The 23779-nt window shown below is 38.2% G+C and overlaps 2 protein-coding genes across 5 annotated transcripts; both read left to right on the top strand.

The window, feature by feature from the left end:
* The first annotated feature begins 435 nt into the window (after positions 1 to 435).
* On the top strand, positions 436 to 8693 carry LOC137940348 (probable protein phosphatase 2C 12). 4 transcript variants are annotated; one of them, XM_068785372.1, is made up of 10 exons: positions 436 to 565; positions 1287 to 1540; positions 4831 to 5002; positions 5358 to 5511; positions 5599 to 5662; positions 6121 to 6228; positions 6699 to 6824; positions 6907 to 7139; positions 7716 to 7918; positions 8024 to 8693. In XM_068785372.1, the coding sequence occupies exons 2-10, from the start codon at positions 1349 to 1351 to the stop codon at positions 8041 to 8043; spliced, it is 1272 nt and encodes a 423-aa protein (XP_068641473.1). In that variant the 5' UTR covers positions 436 to 565; positions 1287 to 1348; the 3' UTR covers positions 8044 to 8693. The 4 variants fall into 4 exon arrangements, with proteins under 4 accessions (XP_068641473.1, XP_068641472.1, XP_068641474.1 ...); XM_068785371.1 differs by having other exon boundaries at positions 1223 to 1540; XM_068785373.1 differs by lacking the exon at positions 6699 to 6824 and having other exon boundaries at positions 1223 to 1540.
* A 1367-nt stretch (positions 8694 to 10060) lies between these two features.
* Positions 10061 to 23270, top strand: LOC137940290 (autophagy-related protein 2). Its single transcript, XM_068785253.1, has 16 exons — positions 10061 to 10421; positions 12015 to 13033; positions 13252 to 13400; positions 13936 to 14015; positions 14119 to 14169; positions 14321 to 17392; positions 17477 to 17589; positions 18132 to 18336; positions 18624 to 18737; positions 20027 to 20134; positions 20241 to 20373; positions 21706 to 21896; positions 22032 to 22228; positions 22619 to 22693; positions 22781 to 22842; positions 22946 to 23270. Exons 1-14 carry the CDS (start codon positions 10212 to 10214, stop codon positions 22686 to 22688), a joined length of 5712 nt encoding a protein of 1903 aa, XP_068641354.1. The 5' UTR covers positions 10061 to 10211; the 3' UTR covers positions 22689 to 22693; positions 22781 to 22842; positions 22946 to 23270.
* Positions 23271 to 23779: the final 509 nt, after the last annotated feature.

Genomic DNA, 23779 nt, shown 5'->3' with positions numbered 1-23779 from the left:
GGGAATAATGGGAAGATTACCTCGAAAAATGAAAAACTGAGAGCGACGTGAGACGCTCTCACGTTTAACTGTAGGCCTCGATATTGTAGGTCCCACTTAGTGAATGATCGGAGATGAGGGTTGGAGCCGGGTGGGGCCCGTTCATGTGCATAGAGCCGCTACGTTCCTCTTGTCGTACTGACTCGAGTGGAACGATCGCGACAGAGAGATCTTGCCGTCCAATAAGTGGTAGTGGGGCCATTCGTAGACAGGGAAGCTGGTGGGGTCCACCTAAAAAGCGGCTTGGGCGCGGATTAGCGGGAGACTGGCTGGCGCAGTCTAAAGTCCGGCCCCTAAAATTCGGTGCGTTATTGACATGTCAGCACATGTAAAAAGGCGACAGCCCTTCCTTTTAATTTCTTTCTCTCTCTCTCTCTCTCTCTCGATCGAGAACAAATGGAATTTTTGCGGGTTGCCGGGATCCGCGTTTCTCGATCACTGTAGGAACCTCAACCTCTCCGTTCATTGTTTTGCGATTAGGGAAGGAGGGAACGACGAGCTGTGACGAAATCTCTCCATTTTGTCTGTAAGCAATTATCTTTTTCTATTTTGATAAATTTAGTCAGCTTTTTCGTGAAAGGAGAATTGATGAGTATCATTTTTGTTTGTCATGTTCATTATTTGCATTGGTAATTATTTCTTTTTCCATGGTTTGTTCGGCAGAAAGCTCCTGCAATTACATGACTCTATGGTTTTTCTTTTCTGAAAAAGTCTTTTTTCAGTTACTACTTTCAGTTAATTGTATTTGAAGATAATTATGGCTATTTCACTTTTTTTTTTTTTTTTTTCTGTGAAGTTTTTGTTGAGATCTTTGAATTTGATTTTTTCTTTTTATTTTTCATGAGAAAAAAATCGACCTTTTGTCGCTCAACCGTGAGAATTACGAAGAATTGACCTTTTTTTTGGCGCAAATTTCACGTTATGTTAAATATGCCTTTCGATGGAGGAATGATACTTGTGTTCATTTTGTTTTGATTTGCATTGTCCTAGATTATTCTTTTTCATGAAAGAATGATATGCTCGTTCGGTAGATTGTAATTTTAATGAATTTGGTTTACATTTTCCAGGAAATGGTGATTTACGCAACGGTGCCTGTGTGAATTTTTCATTTGATTTTTTTTGTAAATCACTAGTGAAGAATCTAATTGTAACCGCATACGTTCTGTTTTTTAATTTCTACCAGGTAGAGAGTTGATCTTTGTGGTTTATCGGAATCGACAACATGTTTTCATTTTTGAACGCTTCAGGGCTAAAATTTTAGGTGCTGCTCTTTTTCCGTATCAGTATTCTTATTGGCTTCGGGAAAAAAATGTCCTCCAAGAATGGCATGGTCCCATTGGCTGTTCTGCTTAAGCGTGAATTGACGAATGAGAAGATTGAGAACCCAGACATCTTACATGGCCAGGCCAACCAGAGCAAGAAAGGAGAGGATTTTACACTATCGAAGACAGAATGCCAGAGGGTTCCTGGTGATGGCTCGACTACGTTTTCAGTTTTTGGGGTAGGATGATATCTATACTGTCCATTGTTGTTTTTGTTTTTTTTTCTTAATAAAAATCACTTAGTTATTTTTTGTGCCTTTTGTAAATTTTATTCAAAATAACATAATAATTTTTTGTTAGGAAACAGAATTATCTGACCATTGAGGTAATTACTTTTTTATTTATTGAGCTGCTTAAAGTTACATGTTGCAGTACTCTGCTTTGAAGTTTTTAGGTCGGCTTGTGAGCTCAAATTAACAAATCTGCATATAGAATTAGTTCACGTGCCTAGCTTCTATAATTTTCCGTGGAAGTCAGAAGTGGTATAATGTCTTTGTTCAACTTGTGTTGTTGCCTGCTGACTAAAAGAGAGAATGATCCATAGCACTTCATATCGAGTCTTAAGTAAAAATGTGCCAACTGATATGTGATTCATGGGAACAAATGATAATCTGCTGTGGGGATCTTTTGTTTCATTTTTTTTTTCTGAATACGTTATTGGGACATTGGAGCGTGAGAGTGTACCTTTCTCCATGCTGAGGTAAACTGGCAAGGTGAAGAGTGTACTACTGTCGTTTTGCATTATTCTTGGAGCTAGTGGAAACTAAAGGTGTTGGAGACTGCCAAAGACAAAAATTTGATATTATTAAAAAATGCCAATTCCATTTGTCATTTTAACAGTGTTAACCAGCTCATCTAACCGCAAATAGCACTGGGAATTGCTTTCACATGCAATTCAACATCTCTACTGCAGCCACTTAAATCTAGATTATTTTGTGGATAAATGTATGTATGTTGTCAGTCAAAAGGGTCAAGAAAGTCAATACGCATTCCTCGAACCTTTGGAAGGAAATGGTTATCGCCAAGCTTGGAGGTATTACTCATTGGTAGATGTCAGGGGGAAATCGAAGAGGTTTATCTTCAATTTGGAGAGCATTATACCTACTTCTCCCAAAATTTTCAGCTGCTTGCAGATTCTATGTTGGAAATGGTAGATCACTCAAATTTTGGGACGATATATGGATGGGGCAGGAGCCGCTACAGAATGCCTACAGAAGTTTGTTTCTCCTATCCACCCATAGGAATATATCAGTAGCCGATGCCTTTGAGGGGGGTGGTATGAATCTTCATCCTAGAAGAGGACTTTTAGACACCGAGGCGTTAGAGGCCAGTCGCTTGATGGATTCAATAAGTGCGGTAAAAATTCGTCCTTTGGTGGCCAGAGAAAAAAAACATCTTCTTAGTATCATTTGCATTAAGTTTCATTAATGGATGGAATGCCTCTCATCAGAACCATGAGATCTTTTTTGTTTGGCGTCTATGTGCTCCCCTATGATTAAATTCTTTATGTGGAGTGCTTGTCACGGCAAGATTTTCTCGGCAGACCTGCTTAGAAGAAGAGGTCATCCCTCGGTAGACCCCTTATGTCCTCTCTGTAGTATTGAAGTTGAGTCCACTAGTCACATTTTGCTTCAATGCATCTTCTCATGGAAGGTGTGGACATCCATTCTCAACATGATGGGGATTCAATTCTGTATGGCGGCTGATTTGCTCTCGTTTAGTAAATTGCTACTTGGTATGTCCCTTCTTGGTCTCGGAAAGATGATGCTCTCGGTCTGTGCTAGTTTCATACCGTGGGGTCTATGGAATGAGCGCAACCGTAGAAGGTTTAAAGGTAAAAAAGAATCAGCAGATCGAGTGGCGGATCAAGTGGTAGGGAATATTTCCTCTTGGCTCCTGACGAAGAAGTCCTTCTCCTCATTTGCGGGGGCTCCTATCCGTGAGACCTGGTTTAATTTGGCTAGGATGCACTTGAGAACAAATGCCCAGACTATGCAGGAATGGACCCCTCCTCAACGGGTTCCGTGTTTTCAGAGATAGGTGCACAGGATCCCTCCATATTGAAGGGGACTCGAAGGTGGTCATCGGATGGTGCGAGCGTACATCCCCTCCCCCGTGGCGTTATTGGGACATCTTTTGGGAGATTATTGAAAATTTCTCATTATTATCTTGTATTTGGTCTCACATTCCGAGATCCGCAAGTTCGGCAGCCGATGCGCTTGCTAAAAACAGAGCTACCCTACAATCGCTGATTGTCAGGGAGATGCTCCCCTCTTTGTAATTTTTGTATTTTCCTGTTTATATATATACATCCTTTTCAAAAAAAAAAAAAGGTCAAGAAAGTGAAGAATTTGTTATTTTGTTTAGAGAGTTATCCCCCGTTTTTGCAGGATATCTTTGAGAAGTTACAATAATTAGTATGAATTGAATGTTTGTTTCATTGGAGAGTTAAAATTAAAGGTTGTTTTGTTTTTGTTGGCATATAGGTGTACATAACCAAGCTAATGTGAGAATTTTTTAGTTTTCAAAAGAATCAATTGTTATACTATTTTCCCATTTTGAAATGTATATATTGTTTTGGAATACCCAACAATCATGTTTTGATATGTCAAAGTTTGAAACTGGCATGGACACTTAAGTTGTAGTATCTTCTATTGTTTTTTTTTTTGCTACTTGTGTCTGCTTTCTTTTTAATTTTCTTTTACTAAATACATTTTTTACAGAAAAACTATGATAAGGAATCTCATTAAATAATAGGAAGGCTTCTGATTAAGAACTATCAGAAATATATTTCTCATCAAATAATAAAGCAACCTTGGAATATAATTGTTAAGGAATAGTCCCACATGGATTGTTGAGTACAAAGATCTTGAGTTTATTAGTTGGGAAAGAGGCTTCCTAAGTTGGCTAGTCATTTTCAGATGGACCTTGAACCCAACTTCACATGGTATCAGAGCGGGTACTCATATGAGGGCCTACACCTAAAATTATCCACTTGTAGAGCCATAAAAGAGGGCCTACACCTAAATTATCCACTTGCAGAGCCACAAAAGAGGGCCTACACCTAAATTATCCATTTGTGAGTTACAAAAGAGAGCATACACCTAAATTATTGACTTGTAGAGCTACAAAAGAGAGCCTACACGTGAGGAGTGTTAGGGAATGGTCCAACATGGATTAGTGAGTACAAAGATCTTGAGTTTATTAATTGGGAAAGAGGCTTCCTAAGTTGGTTAGTCATTTTGGGATGGACCTTGGACCCAACTTCACAATAATCTTGTGTTCTTGTTTTCTTATGTTGTTATCTTCAATGAACTCGGTTCTGTTCGGTTGTCATGAGAATAACCCATTTTAGATATCTATCATTTGTTTTTTAATATGGCTTTTAGTGGATTTACTTATTTTATTTTACTTTCATTAAAAAGGGGTTTAGCACGTTGATTTAGTTGCTGCAATTTGATTTCTGCAGCTGTTTGATGGGCATAATGGGTCTGCTGCTGCTATATACACCAAAGAGAATCTCTTAAACAATGTTTTGAGTGCTATTCCTTCAGATCTTAGTAGGGATGAGTGGTTGGCTGCACTGCCGAGGGCTTTGGTTGCTGGGTTCATAAAAACAGACAAAGATTTTCAAGATCACGGTAAGGCACTTCTTTAATGTAACTGTCATGCACAGTCATGCGCACACGCAACCCTGCCAATGGTTTGTCTGACCCCACTAGCTGAGCAAGGTGTAACTCGTCACAATGTATTATTTTTGTAGTTCCTTTCCCCTTAGTGGGGTCATCCTCTCCATTTAATGGAAATGTACCATTAATTTTTATAAAAATCGAAACACTAATACAAAGACTCTCTTTGTCTCTGTCTTTGTCTCTGTTTCTCTCTTTCCCTCTTTCTCTATCCTCCTTCATGGATCTTGTTTTATTTATTTTTACTTGTTTTAAGCTCAATTGTGAGGGTGGATTGAGTAAGTTTATGACTTGCTTTCTTTTTCAGCACAAACTTCTGGAACAACAGTTACGTTTATGATTATAGATGGGTGGGTTGTAACTGTTGCATCTGTAGGCGACTCACAATGCATACTTGAATCTGCTGAAGGTGCAATTTACTACCTATCAGCAGATCATAGACTCGATGAAAATGAACAGGAGTGAGTGTTTGGATTTAATTTAATAAGGTTGCTTTATTCCTTACATTCTTTCACCTTACAGGTATTTGTTCTTCTATAATCTAACAGGGTGCAGCGTGTAACCGCCAGTGGGGGTGAGGTTGGTAAACTCAATACAGGTGGTGGCACAGAGGTATATTCTTTTGTACAATACCAATTAAGTTTCCTCCCTATCTTTTCCTTGTAAATTATGGAAATTACGGAGATGTGGAATATCTTTGGCTCATGTTGTTTATCTATCTAAATGTGTTAATCTGTTTTTTTCCAATAGCATTCCCCTCTGTTGCCTACTTTATCTTGTTCAAATCTAGACTCTTAACTGTATTTACAAAGAAAAACCTCAGATTGTCATTAAGAAAAGCTATCTAAGTAGTCACCACATTTCATAACAAATGTTGATCTTCAACTCGCTAAAGGCATGCTTGGGTTCATGAGATGATAATGGCTGTGACAAGTAGTATAGGATGACTGGCATTCAATATTGATTGTGTGTTCTGCCACTATTTTCTATATGTCTGTTAATATTATTGTATTATCATGATGAAGATAAAGGATTACTTTCTTATCGAGTCTCTTACATTTATCTTGCAGATTGGCCCTCTAAGATGTTGGCCAGGGGGCTTGTGTCTGTCGAGATCTATTGGAGATATGGATGTCGGAGAGTTCATTGTCCCTATCCCCTATGTAAAGCAAGTGAAGGTTTGCTACCACTTATCCTTACATGTTTTTCTTTATTTTTTTCTTTTTTAATATTTTTTTGTAAGACACATATAAACTGGTGAAGAACATTTCCAAATTCCTTTCATCTAAATGGTGCAGCATCCGATTGATTCAATCAATTTCAAGAAGAATCGGTTGTCCTTGAAGAGTTACTATTCCTATGTAACATTTTCATTGGTGATAGAACTCGAATTAAAAATTCTTTGGTTCTTGCATGTCTTGCATTCTAAGGACAGTCTTTTAGAAAGGATTATCCCATCACTGCATATGATCAATCATATGAAATTTATTATTTTACTTGTTGATTATAATTTTCTGTTTTATTTTTTGATGGGATGGAGAACTTTCTTTCATTGGATGTGTTATATCTATGGAAATTTAGGTGCAGTTGCTTGTGTGATGTAACGTTTTATGTGATTCAGCCTTTTCTCTTCTCTTTTATACTTCAGCTCTCTACTGCTGGGGGCAGACTTATTATCTCAAGTGATGGTGTTTGGGATGCTTTGTCTTTCGAAGCGGCATTAAATTGTTGTCGGGGATTGCCAGCAGAGGCTGCAGCTGCTCAAATCGTTAAAGTAGTTTTTTTCTAGTCAGATGTGAATATGTACTTCTTTTTTACACATTTACTAAATTTCATCTCCTGCAATTTATATGCAGGAAGCAGTACAGGTAAAGGGGCTTCGAGATGATACTACCTGTATTGTGATTGATATGTTACCCCCAGAAAAGTTGGCTCCACCCTTGCAGGCACAAAAGAAGCCAGGCAAAGGGGTGTTCAAAGCCATGTTCAAGAAGAGATGTTCTGAATCTTCAAGTAGTGATAGAGATTTTTGTGAGCCAGATGTGGTGGAAGAAATGTTTGAGGATGGATCAGCCGTGCTTGCTGAAAGGTTTGTGCAACAGAGAACAATGAGGCAGATTTAGATATGCACTAAATATTGAGAGAAGTTAAGCATAACTATTTGGTTATAAATGAGCAAAAAGTGTTTGATGTGGGTCCCAATACTTATTCCGTTTATCAATATGCTGCTTTACCAAACACGGGCTCTTGACAAGATTGCTTACAATTTGTAACCTGATGCAATGTTTTTTTCTTTGAAATGAGCCTGATGCAATGTTGATGACTGAAAGGGTGGGGGAAATGTTGAGAAGTACATTCATAAAGTGATCAAAATTTTCAAAAAGAATGCATTTAGGAATGAAAGATTCTAAATATAATTGGAAGGCAATCAAAATTTGCTCCAACGATTAGAAATTGATGAAAATATGATTCATGCTAACGGACATTATCATGTTTTGGGCCAAAGCATAAATGATTCATTTACTGGACCTTCAATTGTACATGTAATTCTTTAATTAATTGCAAATTTTATTTCCATGCTGACTGCAGCATAGTTGGGGCAATGCTCTGACCAATTTTTAGTTTCTCAGAATATGACGGATTCAACACTGTGTGGTTTTTGCAGGTTAGATATGGAATATCCCTTGTGTAATATATTCAAGTTGTTCAAATGTGCAGTTTGTCAGCTAGAGATGAAACCTGGAGAAGGTATTTCAGTTCATGAAGGTTCATCTTCTCAAGGTAGGTTACGCCCGTGGGATGGTCCTTTCCTTTGCAAAAGTTGCCAATTAAAGAAAGAAGCCATGGAGGGGAGAAGGCGGCATTGGGGTATGTTATCTTTCTATGACTTGTATGATTTAGTGGCGTGGTACTTGCATTCTGATCCTTCGAAGTAACTCAGGAATTTGACCACTATTTTGTTTGAATGTTCAGATGGTAATGGAAGTGACTAGCCACTCAAATCAAAGGTTTCAATGTGATCTTACATGCACCTTGGCTTTTTAACAGTGGTTCAGAGTTGACCGAGTTGGGAGCTTTGAAGGCCTCGTATATTTAATTTATCTGTTCATTTGCTAGTGACTGGAATTAGCGCTGCAACCTCTCAGACATTTGTGCACATCTGCATCTGGTGGAGACAGAGTGCCCAGTTGCAGATTTCTCTAATTTGAGAGGAAAAATCAGAAAAAAAAAATGGTGCATCATTCAATTGAAAGTGCTGCATTCTTTCAGGAGACCAGTGTGAGAAGAGTCCGTGATAGCTCAAGCTCTTCTTTCTGGGTTTGCTGCCGTTTATAAGAATTCATTTCTGTAGAGGTATAGTTGGAGACAACCTTCTTTTCACTTACTATACAGAATTTGGTGGAATATCCTCTCTGGTTTGGGCTATATTCGTTAAAATCCTGGTTCCAGCAAACGCATCCTGCTGACTCAATTAGGTCCTGTGCATGAAGATACATGATCAATTGTTGCGAACTGAATAGGAGAGCAAAGTTATCCAACTTTAGTGTCTATATCCTATACTATTACACTAAAGAGAAGAGATTGTATTTTATTTTTTTCTCATTTGATTTAGAAGATACATTGCAGTTCCACATTTCTTTCATCTCTTGGTCCCTCTCACACATAAAATGCAGCTATGGGTAATGTCTTGTCGTTTTCTAGGGAAAGTGAGGGAACCAGGGTATCTGTAAAGTGTATGTTTAGGCCTGAATGAGCTAGCTGCTTATGCTTTTTCCGTTGAACATAAAGAATACGGGTCTATTCTAGTGCTTTTTTCAATGTATCAGCTCTGTAATAATTGATGCAATTGTAAAAGACAACACAGTTCCTCGAATCATTAAAATGCCTAACGTCTAATCTGTTTTTCTTTTTTCAGTAAATATTAGACACTCAAAGTTAGGTCTAGTCATTAGTGACTCATTAGCTAAACTGAACCATCTGGTCTGCTCTTTTGGGGTCCTTCAGAATCATGGATTTTGAAGATTGAAGACCCTTTACTGGTCTATTTGCTCTCTATTATATGGCGAAGTCCTTAAAAGAAAAAAAAGTCCCCCGCATACGTAACGTCAATTTATTGCTTTAGCAGAAGGCTCCATTTTTCAGGTCTTCCCCAGCTGTCCCAAATATTAAAACATCCAAACATCCCACAATAGGTTAAACAAGATTTGGGTTGTGGAAGGGATGGCTTTTGGCTAAATGACCAAACTCCAAACAAGTGTTTTAATTGACTTAGGGTTTGTTTGGAACTTGTGGAAAATAAAAGAAAAAAAAATAAGAATTTGATCATTATTTTATTTTATTAATTATTTTTTGAATAATAATAATTAATTTCTTATTTTCTTTTCTAGGGTTCTAAACAAACCCTTAACGGCAGAGGGAGGTCCCACAGATATTAGGGGACCATTCAAAGTAAAAAAGAGATTAGGGGAGGTCCCACAGAGATAGTGCAGCAAAAGAGTACAAATTTGATGTTGGCTTCATGGCCCTAGGAGAAATATTTAATCATGACGATTAACGATAATGACAATGACGTGGCAGAAGTTGATTGGAGGATTTTCTGAATTAATCTAAGGAAGTTCGTCTCGATTTGGAATCTTTTCTTTATTTCGTGGAGGGAAGAGATGGCTGAAATGGAAGAGAAAGCCCGAAGAAGCCTTCGATTGACCTTTGCCGGTCCCTGCCGCCCTTTTTCTATTCCGAAATACCCCTTTTTGGTTCAAACTAAGCAAAAGACCGTAGCCCGCGAGTCTCATTTGGAGGATGGCCATACGAGGGATTTCCTAAAGGCTCACTCCCGCGAAAAGTAACTACCGCCGGATTACTGATTTGGATAGCTCGAAGACAGCTTAACTGTGAAAAGTCTGTTAAGTCAGGTAAGTGGACATTTTGGTAAATTTACGTCATTCCAATTAAAAAAAAATGATAAAAACAATTTCAGACCGAAAACTCTTTTCTTGTTGCCAATCTCTTTTGCCGCAGCCATTCCTTCCCCTTTCCCTCTTCATGGGGCGGTGGGACAGCAAAAGCAGCTTCCTTTACGACCGGATCCGTCCCCCAAACCCTAGAATCCTGAAACCCTTGTGTAGATTCTGGAGTACGGAGAGCTGAGTCGCGGAAGAAGATGTTCTCTCGCTTCGCCAAGGCGAAGGAGATGTTCCTTCGCTGGGCGGAGGAGATGTTCACTCGGGCGCCTGTAAAAGGCATCTGCAAACACTTTCTTAAGAATCTTATTGTTGGGGACATTGATGCCAATCAGCTCGATGTACAGCCAGGCGCTGGCACCATTCGGCTCCGTAATCTCGCGCTCAATGTCGAATTTATTAACCAGCAGGTATGCGCGTCTTCAAATTCGAAAATTGGGTGATATGGTGTTATTTTCTGGCTTTAGTTCTCTCGAAAATGAAGTTTCCTAATCGTTTACTTTTTGCGTGTCTGGTTAATCTTGGGTATTCGAGCTTGATTGTTTTTTAGGCTCGTTTTGTTACTTTCAACAAAATTTGACTAGGTTTGATTGATTTAAGGTTTGGAGTACTTCATATGAAATTTTTTAAAAAGGGAAAGAACTCTACAAGTGAGAGAATATATGAGCCTATTTGTGCAAGACCTTAGAATTTCATATTAAACTCAATCAAGTAGAACTCGAGGTGTCTGAGCGGCATTTATGTGTTTCATGGTTGGGGCTGTTTGTAGTGACTGTTGATCTGCCTCCCTATTAATACGGTTTTCTGAGTATTCAAACCTTCTAATCACAATGTAACTCTTGAGGTTAAAGCCGACAGAGTTAAGCAGTAAGTGTTGAAGCAATGTCTTCACTTTTGCTGCTTATCTCTCTCTCTCTCTCTCTTTTTTTTTTTTTTTTGAATTCTGATTACACATGCTCACTACACTCATTGCCCTTGGTAAGACTCGGACCTAAGACTTCACGCTAGAAATCCTGCATATGACTGTTGAGCCAAAAGCTGAATCCACCTTTTTCTGCTTCTCTTGTACAACTTTTTCAAATGATGGGACTTGATTCAACAGGGTTGTGCTTGTCCTAGCTGGTTGTTTAGGAGCAACATCTGCAAATATCACGAGCAAGAATCGTCACATCAAAATCCAAATGGAAAACAACATAATTGCTTTGGAAGATATCTGCATTATATTTTTTGAAGTTTAGTGCGTTGAAAGAGAGAACTCCTTAACCAGCATACTCATAAATTTTCTTCCTACTTCAATAGGGACAAATTTTCCTGATTAGAGAGATTAGAGTGCGCCACCAGGTTGAAATCATCCAAACTGATCATGGGTTTATACGAGCTTTTTTGACTTCGCTTCACCCCATCTGAGTTTCTAATGTTCCAGGTTGTGTGTAACAAGCTTACATTATGAATAACATAAATTTTCTTAGCATACTTTCATGAACTGGTGCTATAGGAGCTTGTGTCTCATGTGATGCTATCACTCAAAACATATTCTTGGCCTGATTTGTTAGGCCTAAGTTGAATCATGATCATACATGCATAATGTGTAGACCTGGCTGCTTTACATGTGCTTTATAGAGGTTGAGAAATGGAAGAATAAAAAGTGACAAGATGAAGTCATGCAAGTTAAGAACAGAATCTATCTTATCTAAGTGGCAAAATGCCTACTTGCTGGTTAGTTGACTCTAAGCTGAAAATGAAGCTAAAACATAACATAATTGAAAGAAACTATAAAAAGTGTAACATCCGTAAGTTGTCTTGAAATGGCTACAAAAGCTACTTGCAGCTTTTTTTTTTTTTGCGGGGGGGGTGGTCGGGTATTTGGGGAGGGGGATCATCTTTATAGTCTAATTAAATATTGTATATATTAGTTGTTGTACTCCTTTGGACGGATGTTTATCCAAATTTTGATAATAATGACTTGGAAACTGACACCTTTGTCTTTCACTCCTTTTTACCAGATTGGTGAAACTCTGCCATTCAATATAACAGAAGGATCTATTGGCTCTTTAGTGGTTCAAGTTCCATGGAAGGAAAAAAATTGTCAGATTGAATTGGAGGACCTTGAACTAGTGCTTACTCCTTCCCTGGGTGGTAGTTCACCACTTGATGCTGATTCTAAGTGCATGCCAAGTGAAGATAGTAAACAATGTTTCAGCACTGGTGTAGAAAATCCTAAACCTGAAACAGTCTATGATAGTATTGGATCTGTTTCTTTGGTTGGCGATGGGGTTAACAAAATTTTCAAGAAACTGGAATGGTTGCTCACGATCTTCCATATAAAAGTCAGAAACCTTTTTATTGTTATTGACCCTTTTCCAAAGAATGATGAAATAAGATTGTCACTGGTGAGGGGCCAGAAAATATCAGAACCCAAAAAAGTCCTTGTCTTCCGGGTAACAGAACTAGAGCTTGGCACATGTTTTTCTGAAGAAGATGGTTGCCGAGAATCAGCGGCAAGAGCTGAGAGTATGACTAGATTAACAAACTTTCTGAACTTCCGGGGTGCAATAGTTGAGCTTCTTCGTATTGAAAGCTGCCCTTCGGGTTTCACAACTCCAATTCTAACTGGGGAAAGTGGTGGGTTCTCTGGAACTGTGAAGTTAAATATGCCCTGGACAAATGGGTCTTTGGATATTTCATTTGATCCTCTGTTATTAAGGCTTCAGCCAAGCACCATAATATGGATGTTGCACTTATGGAAATGCCTAAAAGATGTGGGAGTAGTAGGTAGCAATGTCCTTAAGAAGGCTGCAGATCCTACTACATCTCATTTCCATTCTTTTACCCTGGGATCTTCTAACATTGCTGATAAAATGGGAGCTAGTGGCGACAAAGATACCTTGTCTTTATGCTCTCTCGCCAATCAAGAAGCTGCGACAGATGCTATGTTACCAGGGACATATCTAATTGCCAACTGGGTGCCTCAGTTTGACAAGCAGAAAGATGGAGTTGAAGATGTGCAAGATGTTGGGGCAAGGTTTGTATTTCTATGTAACAGTTTATATGTTACATGGTATGGACTTTTTATGATAGGATTTTTACACTTTATATTTACAAATTTACTTTAAAATTGCTTATTTTCAAATGACTGGCAAGGAAGAACTATGTTTTCCCACTTCATGTGAATATTTGTTTTATGTTTCTGTCAGAAAAGCTAAGTAAGCTAAGCTAAGTATATATAATCGTCTCATGCAGCATAGATCAATTTTTCGAATGTTTCGAGGAGCTGAGGAATTCACAAGCTGCTCTTGATAATGATGGAATATGGAACTGGACTTGTTCTGTTTTCAGTGCCATAACTGCTGCATCTAGCATGGCATCTGGATCGACTCGTGTTACCTCTGGTGAGCCATTTTCACTGTTTTCTTGAAGGAAGTAGTATTAATGTATAACCTCTTATAGATTCAAAGTTTTTGTTATAATTAGGTAAAAAGTTCATTATGACTGTTTGAGTAGCTTTTTTAAATACCGATGGAGATTTATGCAATGTTCTAATCTACTCACTGTTTCCTTGTTTGTAATTCATAATATAAAAACACTAAACCCTAAAGTGATAAGGATATAAATTATTTTTGTTCCATTGTGCACTTGAATTTTTACAATAGAGCCTCACAACAATAATTTGAATGCTATCGAGGCAGTTACTTGTTGTGATTAACCTCTGTGAGAGTTTCACATTCCCAGTGCTTTGATGCTAGCTTGCACTACATTCAGTGATAATTATATGAATAATGTTTCTTTCTCCCCAAAAAATGAATAGTGGATTCTGCTTTTAACATATCCAACATATTTGGTATTCTAATGCAATTGGCTGTTATCTTGTTGAGGTTTTTATTTTTATTTTTATTTTTTACTTTTTTTACTCATTGGCTTTTTCAGATCAACAACATGTTCAAATGAAATTTCAAATAACTGTTGCTGCTATCTCTCTGGTTCTTTCTTTCCATGATGAGGCTCAGGTATGTCATATGTATTGAAAGGTTGTCTGGAACGTGTTCCAAGCCAGATTACAGTAAATAATGAATATTAGGACCTTATATTTATCTGCATTATGATGGATAGGTTGTACATTATGTAGAAGCCAAGTGCACAGACTTAAATCTTGTTTTGGAGGTAATTATTTTGTTTCTCTGGTTTCTGTTTTCCTTTCATTATAAAGCCAGTAAAAAATAAACTAAGATTAAACAGTAAGCGTCTCTTTAGTGAACTTTTTGTGTCCAATTGGCCGATTTACTAATTTCAGACTTCTGACGAAGTCAAACAGATTTGCCATCAAAAGACAAGATTCGAAGCAATGCTGAGTCATTTCAACGTTGATAATTACTTTAGTGCTGGAAATAGCTCCATTGAATGCAAGTTGTCAGACCATGAAAGCTCTCATCATCATATTCTTCCAGTCCAGCAGTGGCAAGCTGAAGTTCTGGGTGCTCTACCTCGATTCAAGTTTCCTATCGCACAACCTGAGTCAGAAGAAACAGTCAGCAGGTCCGGCATTGATCAATTGGTTAAGGTTCCGCTTTTAAGGTCTCTGAGTGGTTCCTGTTTGCATATTTGGTTTTCTTCCACTTATTCAGATGGCAAATCAAATCAAACAACATCTTTTTTTGTTGAGCTGCCCCCTTTCATTTTCTGGATGAATTTTCATCTAGTAAATGTACTATCAGATTTTATAAAGAAAGTAAGTGACTCTATTGAGACAAGCAATGAAAATGGAGATTTGAAGTCTGAGATTCTTGGGGAGAAAGATGAGAGGAGACTTCATGAGGACATGAAGAGAAGCTGTCCAAAATATTCTGTGACCACTTCTTCAAAAGGAAGCATGCAAGGGTGTGTTTCCCTTGCGGATACAAGGATCATATTGTGTTTTCCTTTTGAAAATGAAGGAGATTTGAGGCTGTCCTCTTCCTTCATAGGGTTAGATTTCTCTCGCTCAATATCCAAAATAGATAAGTCAAGACCAAATTCAAGTTCTCAGCAGGTTTTTTCTCATAACACTTCCAGCTCAGTCCAGTTAAATTTTGGAGAGCTTAAGAGCTACTTGATCATGTCTTCTCATGAAAGTTCTGGCAAATTGAGTTTTACTGCCAAGAAATTTTTTTCTGTTGCACATATGAGTGATGGTCATAATTCTAGCATCAGTATGTTTTGGCAAGAGGGGCCTGTGACAGGTCAATGGATAGCCAGGAAAGCCTGGGGCCTGGCAACCTCTCAGAAGTCAAGAAAAGGGAACAAGGTAGTTGAACAAGGTTATGAATTTAACTCTGTAACTACAGTGGAAGACTTGGAAGAGAGAGATTTTTTTATAAGGCAAGAGATGATTTTGAGCTCTGGTTTTTTGTTGCATATTCGGCTTCCTCTTGTTTGGATTTGTCTTGACTCTTCTGATTATAGACAGTTAGATTATCTTTTAGATCAAGTTGTTCATGGCCTGACAGCTGAATCACACGGTTCGAGCATGACAGCTGATGACAACTCCATGCAAGAAGAGACTTCACCAAGTCCGGGCAGTTTGTCTCAGACATCAGTTCTTGTGGACTGTAACATGGTAGATCTATCCATTAGTTTGGACCAGAAAGAAGATGTTAAAAGTTCATTACAGAAGGACCTCCCAGGCCAATGGACACAGCTTCGATTGGATGTCAAAAAGTTTGAGTTGCTCTCAGTGTCAAATCTTGGGGGAATTGATGGTGCTAGTTTTGTTTGGGTCTGCCATGATGAAGGGGAGTTATGCGGTTCTCTTAGTTCATCTTCCTCATCTCAAGATCTTCTACTAATCTCTTGCAGCAATTCTGCAAAGCAAAGGGGTGATGGGGAAGGCACCAATACCTTGTCTTTTGGCACTGCTGGCACAGCTATTATACACCTGAGAGACCCGCAATTATTACGAAATGTCACTTCAATCAGTGTTAAATGTGCTACAATAGTTGCTCCGGGTGGTCGTTTGGATTGGGTGAGTGGTATATGCTCCTTTTTTAGTTTGCCTTCGAATGAACGTAGAGATGTGGATTGTAATGACACAAACAGTAAATCTTTTGAGGATTCATTCTTTCTTGAGTTGGTTGATGTTGCTTTGAGTTATGAGCCATCTGTAAAGAATTCAACGTGCAGTGGTGATATGTCAGAACCTGACTATGGTTGTGAACACAATATGGCTTGTATTTTAGCTTCATCCTCGCTGAGTCTTTATAATGGATATGTGGATTCAGATTACAAGATAAAGCTACAGGATCTTGGCCTTCTTCTTTCTTCTTCAGCTGGATCAAATGTTTGTAGAACTTATGGAATAGATACCCTTCATAGGAGAGGCTATGTGAAAGTAGCTAGAGAGCCACTCATAGAAGCCACTCTAAAAACTAATTGTACTAGTGATCTGCTATGGGAGCTTGAGTGCTCGAGCTGTCACATCAATCTGAGTACGTGCCATGATACCACTGCTGGACTAGTTCTCCTTGTTGCTCAGCTTCAGGAGCTTTTTGCACCAAATATAGAGGATTCTATTGTGCATTTGCAAAGTAGGTGGAACACCATTTATCAAAGAAAGGATGGGCATGATGATTCTTCTAATGCAATTAAGATCCGTACCAACAGTCATTCTATACCCCATACTTCTCATGGAAATTCGTCTACTAGAGATGCTCATGAAGTAGGTCTCATGGATGAGATTTTTGAGGATGCTTTTTATTGGGATGGAGATGTAAAATTGCATGGCTCTTCCAAAGTTCAGTCTCAAATTTCTGATGATTGGGTTGTGCCTCTTAATGCAAGCAACTCTAATATTAGAAGCACCATGTCAGGTGATGTTTACTCTCTGATACCTGAGCTTATAGAAGGATATTATATATCTGAGTTGCTGCCTGTGGCTCCAGTGGCTGGAAACGACCGTTCATTAAATAGGGTTTCCAACAGATCCAAAAAGGCTGTTTGTCAGGCGATGGAGAGTGGAAGGAGTGGCGAATGGTATGAGGACTGCTCTCTGAGGATAGTTGAAAATCATTTGAAAAGTTTGAGTGATCACTCTCAAAGGCCTCAAGGGAACAATCTTCACATGTCCAATTGTGATTTACCTACCGAATCTTGCAAGCCAAGGGGACGACTTGTTCTGAAAAATATTGATGTTCGATGGACAATGTATGCTGGATCTGATTGGGTGCATTTGAGAAAGAAATCCACAAATACTGGTGGAAGAGATCCATCAGTATGTCTTGAGCTTGTTTTATCTGGTATGAACATTCATTATAACATGTTTCCTGAAGGAGAAATATATGTCTCAAAGCTGTCTCTCTCAGTTCGAGAGATCCATCTTTATGATTGGAGCATGGATGCACCTTGGAAGATGGTATGACATCATTTTCAAGTATTTTTCCCTGAGATATTATATCCCTCTGTAAACTAATAGGTGGCTGTTTGGTTTTCCTTGAAGGTGCTTGGAGAATATGATTCAAAAGATCATCCTAGAGGTTCTTGTACAAAAGCGTTCAGACTAGAGTTGGAAGCTGTGAGGCCAGACCCAGTGACTCCCCTGGAGGAGTACAGGTAGTCAGGATCTATTTTGTTTTTTAAGTGATTTCTTTTGATTTATGTAGTGCATGATTCAACCAACAGCTATTTTGAGTACAGCTACAAGAACTATTTATAAATGATTATCTCTTGGAAGCAGTGCAATTATAGACATTATACACACTATTATGTTATATAATGACTATTCAACCTAGCAACACTGGTTTTTGGATGCATCTGCCTGATACTTTCTTAAAGATTTGGGATGAGCTGAAATGCATATTTTCCATGCTCTCTTGAAATAGTCATATTTAATGTTATTAAACCCAATCCAATGACCAACCGGGTGAGGTGATTATATCTGGTTGAACCCAGTTTCAACAGACTCTGGGCACCAAATGAGCCAAATGCTTAAAAACAAAAAAATCTATTGGAGGAGAGAGAAACACTGGTCATATATAAAGTTATGTAATTCATTTTATTTCATAAATTCTTTTCTTTTCTTTTTCAAAAAATAAATTCTTTTCTTTTCACTTCTGGTACAGACATTTAAATGGGTGATTTTTTGTCTTCCACAGGCTCTGCCTTGCATTTCGTCCTATATGCTTGCATCTCGATCAAAGCCAACTTGATTTCCTTGTAAGCTTCTTTGCTTCAAAGGATATGCCCTCAGATCAATCTCCAAATCTTTCAAGTGATCTGGGTGAGCCAAGAATGCCTCCAACTATGAATTGCACTGGGGGGCAAGCAATTGTGGAGGAGGCTTTGCTTCCTTTCTTCCAGGCAAGTAACTTAAATGTTCTATTGATCTATTCATATCTCTGCTCTTTTTCCATTTACAATTCTAGATTCTTCAATGGTATAGTCTAAACTTTGCTGCTGATCATTTCTTCATGGTTTGCTGTATTTTCTTCTATTTTTCTTTGATTAAGTGAGTTTTGAGGACTGCATACTGGTTGCCAGCCAAGCTTAAAAATTTCATGTAACATGGAGCCACAGGAAATCTTTACTGATCTAGAGTTTCTTACATGTGACTTTTATTTATTTATTTATTTGGTTCTTTCTTTCAGAAGTTTGACATATGGCCTGGAGTAGTGCGAATTGATTATAATCCACGTCATATCAACCTTGTGGCACTTCGAGGAGGAAACTATGCAGAACTTCTTAACCTTGTTCCTTGGAAGGTAAACCTCTAGTACATGGATGTGGAAACTTTTTTTAGGAGTTTTGCTAGCGTTTATTCTAAAGTTTTTAAGGATCAGAGATCATTTCAAGCATCACTTTTCAGACATGGGTCCTGTTGCTTATGATCTGACCTTGAGGTGCCAAGGAGTTCAATCCATACTTACAAAAAATGGTTCTAACTGATGGATATATAGCTTGTTGTTAGGAGTTAGCTCCTCCTCTTTGCTTTCTTAATAAAATCACATTTCATAAAAAAAAAAACTGATTGGATATATAGTATAGGTCTTTCAAAAGTTGAAAAAATGAAAAAAAAAAAGGGAGGGTGACAAGGGAAGTTATATTACTCACTACTCAATAGTTCAAATGGCTGGAGACTCAAGAGTTCAAATGGTTGGAGACGTGCAAAGTTGATGCAAGCTATTCTTTTGGATATCATTGTTGAATGGTCAAGAACATTTCAAAAAAAAATTGTTGAATGGTCAAGATACTGTCCTCTTAAAAGAGCAATCTTGAGACTATTACTCCACCTGGTTGCATTCATTTTTATGCCTTCTTATAAAAAAAAATAAGCTTCTAGTTGTGGGCATGGTTGTCTTTTAATCTTGGGTAATACCAAGTTGACTTTATGATGTGGTTACTAGATCCTGTAAACTTTGTTCTCTCTCTCTCTCTCTCTTTTTCTGGATTTATTGGACGAGTCATCTCATTATTCTGCCTGATACCTTTCAGTTGTTTCATGAAAACACAATGATGAAATACATTCCACACTTAATGCAACTAAAGGAATAACCTGAAAGCAAAAAGAAACTCTAGGACTTCCTCTTGAATCTTGCGATGTTGCATGGTCGCAAATTTCTTCAATACTCTGTCATGACCTAGTATTGAAATGCTGTCTAGGTGCGCATAAGCATTTTGCCAGTCTTCTTTCAATATCTTTTATCACCCTTCTTATGACCTTTGACATTTGACATGCTTGTTCCTTGGCATTCCTTCTTTTCAAAGAGATGAATGTTTAGAAGGACATAAAATTTACTCACTAGGCATATACTTGCCTGGAAACTGAGCCCTTGTCTCAGCTCCAGTGCATGCCTAGCCGCTGAGGTGATGCCTAGAGTATAGGTTTACAACACTGTTGGTATCTTAAAATGTGATAAGTCTTCTATGGGTTAATGGAATCATACACTATGAACAGTGTTATTCATTCTGTTTGCAGCTTAACATTTTGGTATTGTGGGCTTAAAAAGTAGAAGAATGGGAATTGAGGAAATAATGGCAATTTTTTATGCAGGGAATTGAGCTACAGCTCAAGCATGTCCGTGCTGTTGGTGTTTATGGATGGAGCAGCGTAGGTGAGATGATATTAGGGGAGTGGCTGGAAGATATATCTCATAACCAGGTTGTGAGCCTTCTCTTTTAGTCTTCTTAGGAATTTTGATACTCTATTTTGTATTATGATACTCATCCTGATTGTGAATTCGATGACCATACTTTTTTGGTGTTAGGTGCATAAACTATTGAAAGGACTTGCTCCTATTAGGTCATTATATGCCGTCGGTTCTGGAACTGCCAAACTGGTTTCTTTGCCGGTCAACAGTTACAAGAAAGATCAGAGGTTGCTCAAGGGAATGCAAAGAGGTACCCAAGAACTGGCTCTGTTGTGATTTTTTTTTTTTTTTAATTATCTCACAGCTTCAAGAAGATTTGTCGAAAAGCATTATTTTTTATTATACAAAACATTAGTTTTCTACTTTTAAGTATTTCCTTATGTTCAAGAACATTAATAGGGTGAGAAACACCCCTTTTCTCTTTTTCTAATATTCATTGACATTAACAACCCCAAAAAAGAAAACTTCATTGACAGTAACGAAATGCATGGACATTGTGGAGTCTGGCCTTCAATTGTTATATATTGCCAAAATGAAGCTTTTGCCTAATTTATAAGTCTAGGTTCTCCCAACCTCACAATTGTTGTGGGACTTTTTACCAATTGACGGCTGCTCTCTTGCCTAGGAAATTAGACAGGTTGCATGGGTTAGACATACAACTTTAGAACTACTGAGTCTGTTATCTTCCAACTACTGATAGATTTATTTCTTTATTATTATTTTTTGAATGTTGAAACCTATACGCTGGTGAGACTCGAATACAGAACTCACACAGGAACCCCGAACCACCACCACTACTCAATGTGGCCATCGAACCAAAGGCCCATTCCACCTGATTTATTTATTTATTTGGATGTCGAAACCCTTACCCTGGTGAGACTTGAACCGAAGATCTCACACTAGAAAACCTCTCATTTGACTGTTTAGACAGGAGGTCATTCCACCTTCGATAGAACTTTGATTGTTTGGTTGCAGTTCTTTTAGTTTTTTTGTTTAATTATGAAGGAAAAAGATTGGCGTGAGATGTAGATGTGACATCTGGAATTTGAGTGGAATGGGGGGTTTCTCCTCTAGTAGGCACCTGCCTCCTTTTGGTTTGGGTAAAAATCAATCTAAGACCTTCTTACATGTAGGCAGAGACAACATTCTGACCTGAGACATGGAACTTGATGGGAGGACTACAGAACAGAAAAGATTGGGTTTGGGTTTGCTGTGATACCATGTAGAATTAGGCAGGTTACAAATGCCTTAGATTCTTTTGGGAGTTGTATACCCAGAATCTTCTGAACCCACTGCCTTATGGGGCTTTTCAATCACTACAGACCATTCTTATGTCTAGACAACCTACACAACATGTCGAGCATTCAATCAGGCCATCACTTTGCTTAAAGAGATGTTGAGAAGTTTATTGAAGAAGAAAGAATTTACAAAGTTACAGAGGCAACCAATAAGATAATTTATACTTTTCTCTGATATGAAGATCAGTGGCTTTCTGATCGTAATTTCGAGGCATTTTCTTTAATTATCAGTTTACTCTTTTGACACATTCTAAGTGCACATTTTTGTCTTTTTTGAATTCCAGGGGCAATTGCATTTGTCAGAAGTATATCACTTGAAGCTATTGGGCTTGGGGTGCATTTAGCAGCTGGAGCACATGACATCCTACTCCATGCTGAATGTATTTTAATGAGTGGACCACCTTCCCAGAGAGGCAGAGCCAAGAGAGGTGTGAGATCCGATCAGCCTAAAGATGCACAGCAGGGAATTCAACAGGTATATCTGCATCTTCATTATTTTTCATCTTTGTTATGGTTTATTTTTGTGGGTGATATGAAATATCCATGTCCTTAAACTATCAACTTTTGACAATTCTTTTCTTCATTGGTTGATAATTGTGGTCATTCACAGGCTTATGAGAGTTTGAGCGATGGACTTGGTAAGACAGCATCAGCTCTAGTTGGTAACCCACTAAAGACATATCAGCGCGGAGGTAGTGCAGGACAAGCGCTGGCAAGTGCTATGCGGGCAGCTCCTGCTGCTGCTATAGCTCCTGCCTCGGCAGCCGCTCGTGCTGCACATTGTGCCCTTCTTGGAGTCAGAAACAGGTTAGACATCTTAAGAGCACCTATTTCCCATTTTTTAGACTTTCAGTTTAATTGCGTTATATGACAAGTTGGTAAAGACATGATGTTTCTCTAGAGTATAATTATAAGAGGGATGGGAAAGGTTGAATTGAACGATCTATATTTACTTTCCATGGGATTTAATACCGACAACTATTGAAAGTCCCAAGTATTCCAAAAATTGTATTACTAACAAATTTGAAACGAGCTTCCTAGGCCTTCTAAATCCTGATTTTGGAGCACACTTACACCTCTTGTCAAATTGGCCATTGATCTCTGATAAATGAAATGTCAAAGAAACATGAGTTTTGACTTGCTGCTTTTGCTCCTCCCAGAAACATCATCTGCTAACCGTAACTTGCATCTTTGCAGCTTAAATCCTGAACTTATGAAAGAATCAATTGCAAAATACTCTGGCCCAACTCTACCTCCAGAAAGCTGAAAATGGTAAAGTTTTTCAGCCCTATTACTTGGTGCTAATCCCTTGTTGCCTGTTTTCTTTCCGTAATTCTAATATGCAGTGTTATTTTGCAGATGGATTTGTGCAGATAAAATTCGTTCAGTTGTTCTTAAATGTACTTGTGGGTGATTTACATGTAAGTGAAATTTAACCCTTGTGTATGACTTTTCATGTTGTGTTTCAGCTTTTGCTGTTTAAAATGAAAGCAACTCTAACTGGTTGTCATCTAATGGATGCAGGTGTACAGATCAACAAATTCTTTACATTACATAGATCAAAATAATAGGGTAGGTCTGTAAAGGAAAATTGTATATAGTGGTGTTAGCAATATTTATTCTTGCTTTCCACAAGCCTCTAGTCTTGTTGCTTCAATGTGCTCCGGCGGTTCATGTAAATATGCCATTCACGATCCTTCTATGTGGTATCCAAGATTTGCATTTCTTACAAACATCTGTATTGATTTCCATCAACCTTAATATCTAATTATATCTAGTTGTAAAGAAGAATTGGGAACATGAGAAATGGCATAAAGGGTGCACTTGAAAGATTTAAATTTCACCCACCTCGAGGGCTTATTTCAGCAGTCTGATCATAACTGTCCAATCAAGTTACTTGGTGTGAAATATGCAAAATAGTTATCTTAGCTATCGAGAGAGGGAGCAGAGAGTTCGGGGTTTAGGGAGATGATAGATGGGTTACGGGCATAAGAGAGGGGTGCGGGAACGAAATGAGCAGAAATGAGCGAGACGGTGTGTGCCTGAGAGAGTCTCGTGCATGAATCATGTACATGATTCTCAAAATCGGGAGGAAATCATTTTTCGCCTTTTACTCTTGGGACATGAATTCTTGAGTAATGGATGATCAATACACGATTCTCAAAATCGGGCGGAAATCATTTTTTGCCTTTTACTCTTGGGACATGAACTCTTGAGTTATGGATGATAATGTACATGACATGAAGTTTGGTGTTCCTTAACGACATCGACATCAAGACATGTATGAAGATCATGTAGTGAATCATTATGACTAACCCCCTTTAACATAATACATGTAAACAATAACGATGAGGCAAT

The sequence above is a fragment of the Aristolochia californica genome, unplaced genomic scaffold, assembly GCF_029961685.1.
Source record: "Aristolochia californica isolate CCGP_79_NKW_82.1479 unplaced genomic scaffold, dmAriCali1.0.hap1 SCAF_9, whole genome shotgun sequence".
In the NCBI taxonomy this organism is placed as follows: Eukaryota; Viridiplantae; Streptophyta; class Magnoliopsida; order Piperales; family Aristolochiaceae; genus Aristolochia; species Aristolochia californica.
Note: the sequence above shows the minus strand (reverse complement) of the source record. Positions and strands in the feature narration are given on the sequence as shown.

What these genes read in the sequence shown, in the direction of transcription:
- LOC137940348 (XM_068785372.1), top strand. Translation starts at nt 1,349, where the DNA reads ATGTCCTCCAAGAATGGCATGGTCCCATTGGCTGTTCTGCTTAAGCGT. An exon ending in TCAGCCGTGCTTGCTGAAAG is followed by an intron (nt 7,140 to 7,715) that starts GTTTGTGCAACA and finishes TGGTTTTTGCAG; the next exon opens with GTTAGATATGGAATATCCCT. An exon ending in GGGGAGAAGGCGGCATTGGG is followed by an intron (nt 7,919 to 8,023) that starts GTATGTTATCTT and finishes TTGAATGTTCAG; the next exon opens with ATGGTAATGGAAGTGACTAG.
- LOC137940290 (XM_068785253.1), top strand. Translation starts at nt 10,212, where the DNA reads ATGTTCTCTCGCTTCGCCAAGGCGAAGGAGATGTTCCTTCGCTGGGCG. An exon ending in TGGATGCACCTTGGAAGATG is followed by an intron (nt 17,393 to 17,476) that starts GTATGACATCAT and finishes TTTTCCTTGAAG; the next exon opens with GTGCTTGGAGAATATGATTC. An exon ending in AAGATATATCTCATAACCAG is followed by an intron (nt 20,135 to 20,240) that starts GTTGTGAGCCTT and finishes TTTTGGTGTTAG; the next exon opens with GTGCATAAACTATTGAAAGG.